Source organism: Cygnus olor, chromosome 19, assembly GCF_009769625.2.
Source record: "Cygnus olor isolate bCygOlo1 chromosome 19, bCygOlo1.pri.v2, whole genome shotgun sequence".
Classification (NCBI taxonomy): domain Eukaryota; kingdom Metazoa; phylum Chordata; class Aves; order Anseriformes; family Anatidae; genus Cygnus; species Cygnus olor.
This window is the reverse complement of record NC_049187.1, coordinates 10489334-10504265: the sequence shown is the minus strand read 5'-3', so window position 1 is coordinate 10504265 and position 14932 is coordinate 10489334. Positions and strand designations below refer to the sequence as shown.

The following is a 14932-nucleotide window of genomic DNA, read 5'->3' as shown; positions in this document are numbered from 1 at the left end:
TGGTCAAAGCAGATGTCTTGTTGTGACTGCAGTTAAACTAAATGCATGCAGTCCTCTGCATTTTTAAAGTTTGTATCCTGTAAGAAAATTTGTGAACTTGTCTGTACAGCTCTAGAAGTTAGAGCAGTCCTGGCACTGCGAGCTTTTTGGTGTGCAGAGCTTACCGCCTTCACCTAGGCGTGCGTGGGGTGCGAGGGATTCAGGCTCTCCAAAGGGGGCAGGAAGTCGTGAACCCTGTTGGTCATAGTCTTTACGGGAAAACTAGAAATGGGTTAACCTAGGACAAGGCTCCAGAACATGATTCACACTCATGCTACAAGCCGAAGAGGCCAGATCCTCAGAAGGTGCATGTTTCACCTCGTTGGTTGTAATGAGACCTACTTTGGATCTAGGTGATCATTCAAAGTTAAAGGTGTTACTAGTTGGTCTTGCCTGTGGAGTCCGAAATGCAAGCAGGGCAATACTAATATAACTGTCTTTTAGTGAATTTAAAGAATAACGAAGGTGCGTCAAAGGAAGTTTTTAGCCTTGATTGCAAGTCAAAACACTTTTGTAAAATATCAGTGAGAAGGATCACAACAAAAAATGTCAAGTGTTAATAATATAATGTATTGCTACCAGTGGAATTAGATAAAGCTAAGAATACTGCATTCTAGCCCAGCTAGTTCACTGGTCTTGCCTACTGACCAGAAACCAATTTTACTTAATTAATTAGTGCTTCATGTCACACCTCCTTTAGTTGCTGAACAACTGTAACAGAAGTAATTAAATCATGTCACTCTTTATTACCTTTGGCCCTGGCTGACTGGCTTGGAAGCTTCCCTTGTAGTGCTTACACAAAACGAATTGGTGCATCACCTTGGGGAAAGCCCAGGTCCCTGGCGTCAAACAGGTGGGGAGGAGGTAGCTGAAGCAGCGGGTGGACGTGCCTTCTCTTCTGCAAGTGGATCGCTTCTGGGGTGCTCTCGGAAGGCTCACAGAATGCGTGTCAGGAATGAGAGCATCCAGTACTGGCTGGCAGATGAATGCAATTTTCCCTAAATAAGATTGCACGGCAGCTTCCTCCAAAAATCAAGACCTGGCAGGAACCCTCAGGTTATGCAGCAGTAGTTGGAGGAGCAGGGACTGTTTTAGAGGTAACACTGCTGAGAAGTTGCATGAGTTGACTTCTGCATGCTGTTTCAATAGAAAACATAATTCAGCTACACTGAAATAATAGGAGGAAAGACTTTGTATGGCTTTATAGAGGCAGTGCTATCTGGATTGTGCATGGATCTGAAATAAAAACCTTAATTTATAACCCCAGCTGTTTATCAGTATCCTTGATAAGGGACAAGGGTAGTGTAGCTTCCTCCACAGCTACACAATACAAGTATTTTTTACGTCAGTATGTTTTAGAATTAGTTTATGTTGGTTCAACAGCTTGAGTGTTCAGAGAATGAAATGGTTGTGAGCAGTCTCCTATTTTGCTCATAGGGAGCACTTTATAATAAAAAGTTCATAATTGTACTGAAATTTCAGATCAAATGTAGTAGTAGAGTACATAGGTCAGTAAGTATAGATGATTGGGCTTTAATGAAAAGGAGCTGTTTTTCTGCTCAAGGAAAAAGGGTTAATTTGTGTCGGGATGAAAAGGGTGTTCAGGATCTGCTGTTTCAACTTGGGATAGACTTAACACTAGTCTTTGATCCCCAAACGAAATGTGATGGATTTCAACTGATGCCAGATGACTCAAACCTAGTGGGAACTCCAATTGTCTGCCACATCTAGAACTCTCTCTTCCAGCACTTTCTTTATACGTTTCAGCATGGTTTGAGAAGAGAGGTTCCTTGACAGGCTCAGCCTTTGGAATCCTTCCTCTTGTTGCTTCAGTGGCGATCGTTGGGCTCTCACACTGCCCGATGCATCCTGCTTTTTTAAAATCAAGCCCCGTGTGCCAAACTGCATTTCATAACTATTTTGTTCTGTCCAGGAAACTTACTGCCACTAGCATCTGTAACTTTTCTCAGGTTAAAGCTAATCTCTGCCCACTTCTTGTTTGTCAAATAGAGCATTTTCCTTACCACCAGCCAAGTAAAGCATTGTTCGGTGCGTTCCTGTTGGCACTGAGTGGAACGTAATGGCTGGTGTCTTTTTAGCTCCAAGGCTGTTGCATTGCACCTGATAAACCTTGCCTATAACCTGTCGAGCACTTCAGTATAGCCATCTTCTCACCAAGTGGCCGTTATGGAGCATCCTTTGCCTGTGGCTTTTGTGAGGAGTGTAAAGACTGTAATTGTCAGTGCTTGCCTTGGAAAGGCAAGCAATTGTTTTGTGTTTTTTTTTTTTTAATGTACCTTTATTTTCTGTTGCTACTTCAGATGTTTGCTCTTGAACGTGTATGCTTGAGAAGTTTGAGAAGTTTCATTCACAGTATTAAACTACAACAACAAAAAACTACCAACAAAACCAAAGCAGCAACTCATCCCCAAACTCCAAAGAGTCGCTGCCGCGCTGCTGCGAGAGCCACTGCAGCCGTCTGGGGAACATTTGGGTTTGGGACGTGTTGGTGTTTGGTGAGCTTGGGGTCTGCATGTGAGGGAGACTTGCTGCCACTGCTTAGATGGGGTCACAGTGGGTAGGAAAACAGGAAAGAGGGAGTTCTAATTGACTTCTATTACTAATACACAGTGGCACGTCACCAAAGTAAGCTCTTTATAATGACAAGTGTATTGGCTCAAGATGCTACATAAGGTGTGTAACTTCTGTGTGAGCCGAGTTCTTTAAATTTGGGGTTAAATACTTCTAAAGTATGTGCACGAATCCCGTGCTTAACCTACAGAACTGTAAAACTCACTCTCATGGGATCGTGAAAAGATCACCTGTGGGTATTAATCAAAGGGAAGTTTAAAACAAATTTGGGAATAATGCAAAAATGCAACCTGGTCTAGTGGAAAGTGTCCCTGGCTTCTGGAGTGCGAGCCACTTGGAGGTGGGTTTTCTTTTAAGTTTTTTTTTTTTAAAAAAAAGTGATTACAAGCAATGCTGTTACTTTTGGTTTGTTGGCTTTTAAGCCAGTGGGAGTAGGAAGATCCTGGAAATGCAGTTTTCCACCTAATTTCATTAGCAATCATAAAACTTATCACTGAAGGAAGTTCTTTTCAGACATCCTAGCTACAGCCTTGCTGTGGCCTGAGTGGATGTGCCTAAATGCAGAGTTTGTGTGTGCGTGTGTCTGTGTGTGTGTGTGCGTGTGCAGCTCAGCGCAGTCTCTTCGTGGCAGGAAGGTCCGTTTGATATTCCCCTACTCCGGCTGCTGCCCTTTCTGGGGGTCAGGAAATGTGACCTCCAATGTGCTGCTGTTGTAGTTTTTTTCCTTTCAAATGTTAAAACACACGAGCAGATTAATATGTTGAGAAATTCAAAGCTAAGTTGACTGCAGCGCAGCATTTTCATCTGTGCAGCAGCTCGTATTGGGTGATGACATTTTCTGGTCCGTGTCCCTTTTGAAGTACGGGCTGGGTGTGGAGAGCGGTGCCGGGCACTGCAACTTGCTCCCGCGGCCGTGGGGTGCAGGGTTGCAGACCCCAGTACCCCCTTGCCCCGCTGTCCCAGCTTGTGGGCTGGGAGCACACCGGGCCCCGCTGCTGCTCGCAGCCCTGGTGGAGGTGGACCTCTTGTAAGGCAGCCGTCCAGCCCCTCTGCGGCACCATGCTCGTTCGCTTCTTTGTACATCTTGGAAATAGAGATCCTTCCTGTTGTCTCAGCCTCGCTTGTCAGTTGTTGGTTTTGCACCGGTGCTCGGTGAACGCTGTGCTTTGGAAACGTTTGTATTTACAAGCTGCAGCGCAGCTCTGTTGTCTTAAGGGTTTGACTGACCCTAATTGCTATGACACATGTAACTAATGATGTTTTGTACTTTCAAGGAGCGCACTAAAAAGGTGATGACATATGAGTTACTGAATAAGGTACTGTGCAACTGGTGCAGGGGAGGTTGTGCAGACCTTATGTAGCACAATAAGCAGCTTTCCTGTGGCCAGGTTTGCTTCCCGTCAGCCTGGCCAGGCTCCAGTGCTGGGGCTGTGCTGCTTGCTGAAGGCTCGGCGGAGAGAAAGGCCGAGGGCTGAACGGTCTCGCAGCTTGGGAAAGCCCACATTGCTCAGCCTTTGATTTCATTTTCGTGATTTGTGGCGAATGCACTGCTATACAGATAGGGACATACACCCGCCCACCTCACGTGTATTGGTGAGGAAATTGTAAAACCGAAATAAATTTTATTGCCCTCTTATTTTTGTTTGCTCTTCAGCCGTGCTCCGATTCATGCTTATTGGGGTCTCTGAACTCCGGCTCCCCTGAGAGCCTCCAGCCTGACGCCTCTCTGGGGCGGCACGAGGGACGGGGTGCGCGCACACGTGGGTGTGTTGGGGCGCGCTCCCACGCTGTGGTGCTCTGGGCAATTTCACTCCAGAGTGCTTCCCTTCCTTTGTTTAACCTCTGACCTGTGAAAACAAGAGTTAATCAAAACTTCTAAGGTCGCTAAGAGGAAGGGGAAGTGTTTGGTTACAAATTAAATATGAGCAAGTCATAAGCCATAAATCTGCAGCGGTGCTACCAGTTGTGCTCCTTCGCTGCCGCGGTGCAGAAAGAGTTCGGTTCTCCTGCTCCTGCAGGAGGGTTGTTTTAAGGCTGCCTCGTGGAGTTGCTTTTCGTAAGAGAAAATCCACACCTTTTTTCCTCTCGGCAAATATCTGGAAGGAATTCCAGATAACTATTTCTTGATCCTTTGCAAGGTTAGCTCATCACAGTGGGCTCTGAAAGAAACAGAACTGTTCCACTCTGGTGTGGTAAACTATTAAGTGATGGAATCAGTAAGTGATGGAATCTTCGTAAGTTAGCGTAGAAGGCAGGAGAAGTTAGTTTCCTAAGAAACCCAAAGCCTTCAGGATGAGAGACGTCCTGAATCCTGCTGTGACAAGGAGGGATGTGAAACCGGGAGGTCTCACGGGGGTTGCAGAGGACTTCCTTGGGTCTCGGAGCAGAACTTTTTTTACTGGAACTACCAGATAACTTTGTGACATCTTGAAGACTGTAGTCTTCTGTGGTTTTTAATAAATATGTTCTGAAAATAACTGTGTATGTAAAAGTGTAACAACATTGCGTTTGAAGAAATCTAAAAGTAAGATGGGATTCCTAAGGATTCCCTTTCATGTGAAAATCCTGCTGGAACCCTTCAGGGCTGGAAGGTTTTGTTCAGTTGTTTAAGGTGTCTGGTTTACATCCCTATTGAACAAAGTTTTCCAAGTGTGTGGATCTCCAAATTCAGCTTGTCATTAAAATGAGACCGCTGTACTGGTATGTTTTGAATTTCATGTTACTGTTCCTTCCGGAAGGCTAAAAAAAAAAAAAGAAATCTGCAGTCACAATTCAGGAGTAATAAGGAAATATGTCATACATATATATATATATATATATATGCTGTATATATATTTGTACACATAGAACACATATAGTAATTAAGGAAAATAATCTTGTCTACGGTCTTTACAGTGCAGTCCACCAAGATACTTTGCAAAGATTTCCACTGAAGTCTGTGAAGGATATAGAGTTGTCTAAATGCCCTCAGGACTCTAGGCCGTTAACATTTTAAATATATTGAATTTATTTCTAAGGTTCCTTATGCACCATTTTGGCTGTTTAAAAGCAGAATGAAGCCCCCACACTGATTCTAGTACTGTGACTCCTTGCAGTACTAATACATTTCTATGCAAGTCATTTGTAATTGTCATGATAAATACGTGGATATTACAGTGGGGCAAGGTGTTAGAGCTTAAATTGATATGCAGTTCATTATGCGAAATATTGGTTATGTCACATGGTTAAAGTCGGTTTATGGCAGCTTTGCAGAAATTCATAAATGCTTTTTTTTTTTTTTTTTTTTTGCTTCTTTTACCCTATGCTTTGTATGAACCCATACTAAATATTTGGATCTTTTATAAATACATTGATTTGGCAAAACTACTTGGTGTTGGCTGTAGTTTCTTTGTTCATGAACTTTCTACTTGAAACAGCAGCTTTTGTGTTTTTTTGGGGTGTTTCTTCTGTTGCTGCTGCTGCTGCTGCTGTCTTGCACCTCTTGAGCAAAAGCCGCGTAAATCCCCCTGTGCATCGTGTTGTGCTGAAGTCTGCTTCAAATATCAACTGATTTCCTGAGCAATTAAGCAGAACTTTAAATATGCCTTCCTGAAATAAGTTTAGGTTTTTGTACTGTTAGGGAGCTTTCTGTCATCTTGGTTTTCTGTTTTTTCATCTTTAGACTGTCTTCTGTTAGATAGCTTGCAAGGCTTTGTTTACCAAGTTCTTAATCTCTACTTAGCAGATATGTTTTGAGAGGATTTCTAGTTACTCTTGTAATAGCTTTTAACTTAGCTGAAGTTTATTTAACTAAACAGAAAGAAAGAAACTTATCTTCTGACTAATCCTTCTTGAATGTTTACGATACATGCCAAGCTTAAATGCTGTTTAAAGTGGTAATTGTCTGTCTTTCTGCTCTATTCTAATACACAGTTTGTAAAGATGCTTAGAGCATATTAATTTAAATGATAATACTGTCATATAACATGAAAAGTTAAGTTCCTTATCAGCATATTTTGATAAGCTACTTACATTTTACAGTAGCATTTTCAGGCTTCAAACAAATGTTCGTGATGGAGTGCCGTTCACTTTCTGTCTCGTATATAGCTTCTCACCTCATTTATCACCCGAAGCTGTACAGTCGGGAACCATGGGGCACTCGGTTCTTCAGAGATGTCAGGATGTAGTCATATTTTATACAAACTTTAAATCCTGTCTAACTATATCAAAATAGAATCCATTTGCTTCAGAAAGCATCTGTGATTAAAAGAAGAGGCAGTTTGTGCGTCATGCAAACTTCTCCCTATTCGCCACATCTGAGGGGAAATTCCTCGCTGGGATTTAGAAAGGAATGGAAATAAAGAACTGTGCCATGAAGAAATGGTACAAAGTCACACCGAGCATACTGTCGTGAAAAGTAACATCTTAGCTGTCTTATTTTATAGAATGGAAACATAAAGTAAATGAAAAGGATAGGATTTTCTGCACGTTTGTGTCTTTAAACTTTGTTTCTTTAGTACTTTTGTAAGTTGAGTGCAAATTTGCGTAGTTTCTGTTCCATCTAACTAAGGACTGGGGTAAATACAATGATATATGATGTGGAATAAGATTTGACAACCATAGTTACAGTGTTTTACTTTAAAAAGTCAAAATATTGGTTATGTGATGTAAAAAAATAATTATATGTAAAAGAAAATCTGGTAATATCAGATTTCAAAAACAAAACAACTGCTTATATTATATTCAGTTTGCTAGATCCTCTGGAACTGTAGTGAATACTAGTTATTAATCATATATTTTGGGAAATTATATGAATAAAATTGTTCCACCATACATAACGCAGATAAATTTGTCTACTCAAATCTTACAGGTTTAAAAACTTGCATTGGACTGCATGTTTGTTGTGTATAGGGTGAGAAGAAATTGCTATGGCCTTCCAGCATTGACCTACCTGACACCAAAGTTTATTTACAGCCTGTGCTTTATTTTAAGCCTAGTGGCCATAAGTGGCAGGAAACTCTGGGAAAGAGTAATTGCTGATGCTCAGTTCCCAAAATAAAGGGATGCTTCAGCCTTCTGGCTGTCTTCTCCTTCAGACGGAAGGTCCAATGTGGCTTTCCTAACAGATATTTATGAAGTGTCATGTACAATGGATGCTGTTGTTGAGGATGCATATATATATATATATATATATATGTATATATATAAAAAGCCAGCAATCTTGGATTTATTAACTGAAATATAACAAATGTATACCTTTTCTTCCTTGTTTTTTTGTTTGTTTTTTGTTTTAGTTACCTCCCATGGTTTGAAGTCTTTTATAAGCTGCTCAATGTCTTGGCAGATTACTCAGCAAAAGGACAGGTATTATTCTAAAGTACTATCCCTTCTCTTCCCTGCCCCAATATCAAATGAGGGAGAGAGGATAACAAACAAGCTGTTTTAAGAGGTGCTCAGATCAGAGATGGCTGTGTGAATTAGGAATCTCTGTTGTACAATAACATAGAAGTCCGTATTCAGCCAGGCTGAAAGTTTGACAAGTGCCTATGAAAAACAAATATGCTCTTAGATTATAACATCCGAGAACATGACTATGGATCCAACACATGGTCTTCTTGCAGTCACCCATACTGCACAAACTTTTGATTACCTGAACTGTATTCACAAATCACCGTATCCACACAATTCCTATATTGCGGTGTTCTGTGCAGCTTGGACAGGGGTCTCTTGTCCAAGTTTACTACTTCTCATGTCCAGAAGAGTAGAACTAGCCTCACTGAGGCAAAACGGCATAATGCAGCCTAGCCCATATAGATGCTGGTTTTGTTTTTAAAGCAAAACAAGGTAAACTCAAGGTAAAACTCAATTTTGAGACAGTGTAAAAATGTGAGCTAAGCTATTAATTTTTTTTCTAGTTTTATAAATGATACAGGAAAATCACATATGTGATTGCAACATCTATCCTAATTGCATGTATTATGTATACATGCATGTATAACATTACAAGTATAATCTTCTCAGGTTGCTATTTTGATTTATTTCTATTTTGTAGTAATAATTGTATTTTTGCATTTGTCAGAATCATTCACATTTGAGGTAGAATCACTTAGGATTGTATCTTCATCTAAAAAGGCTAAATACTTTTGGTTTTATCCTGAGCTAGTGGGTTGTTCTAAAGAATTTGCAGTGAAAACTGGCTTGTTCCAAGCCGAGTCATTATGTAGTGCATAGGGTGGTGACTCAGCACGTTGCAGAAGTATGTGGAAATACACATGTGGGGGAAAACAAAATCTAAAACAAAAAAAAATTATGTTATAAACCCAGCCATCAGAGGAAACTCCATTTACTTCTGTTTGTAGTCGGATGTGTCAGACCATTCCAACACCTCCAAGTTCTCTAGCCCCCCAAATCACAAACACTGTCCTTCCATCTTGCAGTTTAGTTTGTTGTAGCAATTCCTACTTAGTGTTCCTTTGTTTTTGTTTTTGCTTTGCTTTGCTTTGCTTTTTTCTTTTTTCAGGATAATCAAAGGAGCGAGCTCCTTGAGACACTTCATAAGCTCACCATCCCTGAGCCGGGAACCTCTGTTCATCTTGGAGTGGTAAGTGAAGCGAGAGGGATGTAAAGTAAGGTGTTTAATTTTCATTGAATATCATAATAGACGAATGTCAAAAGCAATTCTCCTCTTTGGAACTTGGTATACAGATGTTGTTTTCCTGTGAGGACTCAGAGCTGTGAAATTCCCCTTTTCACATTTGGGGCCCTCTGTTTCCCTTTACTTAACCTGAAATGTCTTTGAAATGCTGTTCTTTGACTGGAGGAAGAGCGTGTGTACTCCCCATGGAAATGTCTCACCATATCATTTGCGACCTGCTAGAGGTCACAGAGCAGCAGCGTGACATTTATTGTCCCCACTTCTGCAGAACTCTTAGACCTTGTGAGTGTGCAAGGGGGACAAGACTGGAAAGCAGGTACATACCTGCCATAGAAGCATTTTGAGTATTAACTGTTTATCACATTTTCTGATTCCTTTTACTCCTCTTCCCTCCAGGAAAAAGACTCACCCAAATAAGGTTTTATTTCATTTTTGTATCTTTTAAGAACACTGAAAGAATAGAGGTGGGATTTTATTGATGGGATTGTGTTTTGCAGTTAGTCTGTTGTTTTTTTGTTTTTTTTTTCATTCAAATTAATTTTTGCACAATAACCTGATGTTCCAGGTTGTTGTGGAAAAACACTAACGATGCACATTGCTGCAGTTGCCAATTAGTCATTTAGAGTTCGCGTGAAACTGGTGGTGTGTGTAGCCACAGTTCTCTTCTCCCTCTCTCATTTCCTTTACTCCTTCTTCTAAAGTGTTTTTTGGCAACTAGCAGCTTACTCTCATCACTTAGCCCTGTAATGTCAGTTGACAGGTAACAGTTGTTTGGCCTTGCTAGGTCACCAGCTGGCAGTAGAAATGTCCCAGCCCTTCGGAGGCTGGCTGTTTTATGAACAGTGTTTCTGTCTGACCAAGGGGAAGAGCTGTCTTGAAAGCCGAGGATAATTTGGGATATTTCAGTTCTTTCATACCAGTGGTTTCAAGGAATGCTGCTGGTCTCCCCTTGCCCCAGACATTTCATGGGCAATGAAACAAGAAAGAATATCAAGAAGCAGCCAAGGGACTGGTTGCTGCGCTATCTTAACGCGTTTTATTTTGGCTGTTTGCAAGCCTGTTTTGCGATTGTGGCGAGGCCACTGTTTGTGATGTAGTCGTGTATTCTCTTGCTGTGTCCCTTCATTGTATCTTCCCGGCCAAAGTAAAACAATAATATATCAAAAAGCAAAAGTTTGTGTTTATACATTTAGTGTCCGTTTCAGGTTATAGACTGTTCACGAAGCTCTGAAATGTATGAAATGTATATAAAAGAAAATTGTGCCAACTCTGGAACTGTGCCAAGACTGTAACAGTCTTTAAAGTTTCAGCAAGTAATTAATAAATAATCCTAAGACAAATTGTGAAAATCTTAAACATAATGTGAGTTGCATAAACGTCAGTTTACAGAAACATCTTAGTTATGTATTTTCTTTTCCTTTCCCAGTGCCATAACCAAGAATCATGCAAGTTGTGTGTTACCAGCATGGGAACTAGAGTAAAACTGGTTTCTTGGAATGCAGACCCTTAAAACATGTAGCAATATAATGGGCTGTGAAATTGGGAAACCAGTAGTCTTTCAAATTCTTTAAGGAATGTATTACTTCAGTAATATGTTTCAGATAGATAGGCGTAAAACTTAGGAAGTATTTCTCAGTAAATTTCCATAACATCGCTATTGTCTTTAATCAAACTTACTAATGCTGTACATCAGAAAAGGACCTGCTTGCTCTTGTTTCCTGTAGATCATCATGCAACTTGCAGTGGTCTGAGGGAAGTTGGTCTGAGTTATGGACTACCTTAGAATTTTCTTGGCATATGTCATACATTATGCAAGTCTGTGGCAGTGTCTCTACAGAACAAAACAATGTAATCTGTCTTTTCAGGAGCATTTGATACTTCCTATCTGATTACATTTTGTATTGCATTTGTGATCTGAGATTCCAGCTTTTGAAATCCAGGACAAACGGGTCATATTGGTAGTTGGTAACAAATGTTCTATCATTTTTACTTAGCTGAGCAACTACTATTACTGCTCTTACTAATACGAAGCGATAAATTTAGATTGCTTTTGACAGTATCAAAATAATCACTCTCTGCTCTTCTTTTATAGCACTCCTACTTTACTGTGCCTGACATCAGAGAGCTTCCTAGTATACCTGAAAATGTGAGTACTGTAGAGGACCAGGCACTTTGCCATTTCATTTTAATATCAGCAGTAAAATAAATTACTAGTGTTACCTCTGTTTGGCCTGGTAACGCATTGTATTCTGTAAAATATTGCTGGTTGTTGAAGTAGATTTTAAGTGGCTAATTTATACTAAGTAGGGTGTCTGGGGGAGAATTGTGTTTCCAACTGCAGAAGTACATGAGTAAAAGGCCTCTTGAAGTACATTGTAACAGAGAAGAGTTTTTAATATTTGCCATTCAAATTAAGCAAAGATATCAAATGACCAAATTTGACCCATGACTGGGAAATTGACAGAATAATTATCTTAAGCTGTAAGTTGAGGTAGTTATACAAAAAATATGAAGCCATTTATTATTATCACTATTATTACTGCCTCCATAATTTCTTGGTCCTAATAAGTGAGAAAATTTAAATTATACGTCTATAGTTCTAGCCTGCTCAAAATTTGCAAAGAACATGGATTTGGTAACTGTCTGTATGTGAAGGTATTGTGGTGTTTCAAAATAATTTCAGAGAAGAATGGTGGTGTTAATTTGCATGACAGATAGCTCTTTACAATAAGTCTATGAATTATTCTTGAAAATAATCCTAAGACAGTTTTGGTTACCATTTATGTGAGTACTACATGAGTCCTCCTTTATATAAAAATGTAGAATTTGGATAGAAAGGAATTTAATCCCTTTATCAAGAAGATGAGGAGAATAAGTTGAATGATTTCACATTTATAATTTTTATCTTCTGCATCCAGACTCAAGTTTTGTTCTCTACTTTTTGACTTCATGCTGTTTCCATAGTCTTGTTGGTTTTCTTGATATGTTAGAAGCTGAAATTAAAAACTAAATTTGGAAGGCAATTATTGTGACCTGTTAGAACATACTGGTTTGAAATAATTTTTATTTAAAAAATGTTTCAGAACAATATTTTATTGTTGTTTTTTTTTTTTTAAAAATATTTTTTATTTATTAAAGTAGTCTTATTAAAATCAATCAAGGATATAATCTAGATACTCAGTATCTTCAGTGGAAGAATTCAATGTTTCAAACATCTGTATTACTAATAATTAGGGAGGATCAAATACCACTTTGGTATTAACTTGGCTTGTTCTTCAAGATGCTGTCAGAATTCAGATATCATATATCTTTACTTAAAACATTTTGTATTGATTCAGAGGAACATGTAGGTTTATAGGCTCTTCTGCTGCTTCAAAGCTATGTTATTGGCTGCAACTGCTCAGGCTGTCATTCTTTCTTTGTGTTAACATCTTCCTTCTGTATCATATTTATACCATGGCATTCAAAAGTTTGTATTTGTGATTTAAAGTTGAAACTTATTAAGGATGAAGTACTAATTGATAAATTGATATGGACAAAAAAAAACAACCAACAGATCTGCTAGTCATACAGCGAGACCTTTGTGAAAGAATGACATAGGAGACCAGTAAATATAGTCTGTTTGTTAGGTAGTTTTCTGAAAATGTTAAACATGCCTGTTTATTTAGGGCCACTTTTCCTGAGACTTTTTAAGCATCACAAAACTGTCTTGTATGCTTTTCAGCATGCCTCAGATTTCTAACCAGATGATAGGCCTCTGGGAAGACAGTGCTGGCATTTGCTTCTCTTAGATATTCTTTAATATGCTCCTGCCATGTCTCTTAGCCAATTTTCTATGTCTGACATCTCAGTTTTCTTCCTTGAGTATTTTGAGGTCTGTCTTAGCACCGTGAACCTCAGTTTATGGCATGAAAGAAAGAAAAGGGAATCATCAAGACATTATTTCTCATTTGTAGATGGTTTGTATAACAGATTATACTTGGGGCTTTTTATTTTCGTTTAAAAATGTTGTTGCTAGCTTTTCTCTGTTGTAGACTTTTCGTGCTGACAAGTATCCTCTCAGTGAACTCAATAGATGTGGGTTTTGCTCTAAGGCAGAAATACGATACATTAGAGGTAATTCCAGAGTCAGTTCCTAAATCTAAACCAGCTATCAATCTAGTGTATTCTCTGTCCTAATCCAGACATGGTTACTTGTTTATAGGGGTAATATTTTGCATTAATCTCTTTTATGCTAATAATCTCAAACTTTAACAGTTTTTTTTTTTTTGATAAGTCTCAAATCACCTGGAGAGTAAGAATGAAGTTCATTTCCAGTGTACAGGCTGGTAAATTAGAGGGCAGAGAGAAGTGAGCTAGTAATGGTAAGTAACCAGTGACAGGGTTTAAAAGTAGGTCTTCTGGCTTGTGCCTTTTTTAACTGGTACAGAGCAGCTTAATAACATACACACTACACAGTGAAGGCTTCACAAAGTATAGCTGTATTTATGCTCTGTTGGTTATGTCTGCTCGTGATGTTCGCTCTATATTCAAAGGTATGAGTCAGCTTCCCAAAACATTTGAGCAGGAGACGTGATGAATGCTCATGAATCAAAGGCTGTTATAAAAGCAGAGGCCTTGGGCCAGAAGGAGTTGGAAACCCTTTGAAAGCTGAATGTTCAGCCTTCATGGGAAGGAGTGCCATGTGATGCTAAAAAGCGTCCTCTTTGAATCATTGAGTGGTGCTGATGTGCCTCAGAGAGAACGTGACTGTTTCACTGTAGGTATCCCTTGCCCTGATGACACTGTGAAGGATGGACTCTCAGCAGCGTCTGGGGTGAACTGGGGCACCTCTGGGAATAGAACTGGCAGAACATTTCATTCAGATAACACATATCTATACCCATATTTGCATACCCTAGTTTAAAAAAATAAGGCTCGTTGTAAGAAAGAAAAATATTAAAAATCAAATCCATTGGTCTAACTGTTGTTGCAGTTCATCATCTTTTATTTCTCAGGTATATTTTTATGTATTTAAATATCACATAATTCATTATGAGAATTTTATCTGTCCATTAATGTAACTTTCATATAGAATTGCAGCATATGATGTAATAGTACAAGGATGTTAAATGAGCATAAATCTCCATGGATTTTAATCAATTGGCCTGCTTTATTCAAAATTCTACATATCAGTAATTACATTTTAAAACATATATTAGCAAGTTTTGGTATACATACTGAAGTTGTATGTAATGAATGGAGACCTACAGAGAGCTCTGTTTGGAATGTTAACGTGCTTGTTGCAGTTATCTGACTTTGTGTTAGACCAGTGTGTTTCATGAGCCACAAAACATTCAGCATAGACACCTTGATGTAGCAGCTAAGCATTCACTTTTTCAAAACATTTAAGTTATATATTTGTAAATGCATTGTGACTTTAGAAAGATATTGAGTTCAGTGCAGGAAATACAGCGCAAGTGTATACATTTCCCAGTAGTGTGTGTTCTATTTCAGAATTAACAGGCACATGAGCAGTCTGAGATGACCATAGAGTCATAGTATGGTTTGGGTTGGAAGGGACCTTAAAGATCATCTAATTCCAACCCCCTGCTGTGGGCAGGGACACCTTCCACTAGAGCAGGTTGCTCAAAGCCCCATCCAGCCTGGCCATGAACGCTTCCAGGG

The 14932-nt window shown here is 39.3% G+C and overlaps 1 protein-coding gene across 8 annotated transcripts in view; it reads left to right on the top strand.

Annotated features, from left to right (window-relative positions):
• DENND1A (DENN domain containing 1A) overlaps positions 1-14932 on the top strand; it is a 194153-nt gene that overhangs the window by 70334 nt on the left and 108887 nt on the right. For all 8 annotated transcript variants that reach the window (XM_040531311.1, XM_040531309.1, XM_040531308.1 and 5 more), the window contains 3 exons: positions 7905-7974; positions 9131-9211; positions 11358-11411. In XM_040531311.1, coding sequence (XP_040387245.1) covers positions 7905-7974; positions 9131-9211; positions 11358-11411 — 205 coding nt within the window. The remainder of the gene's footprint in view (positions 1-7904; positions 7975-9130; positions 9212-11357; positions 11412-14932) is intronic.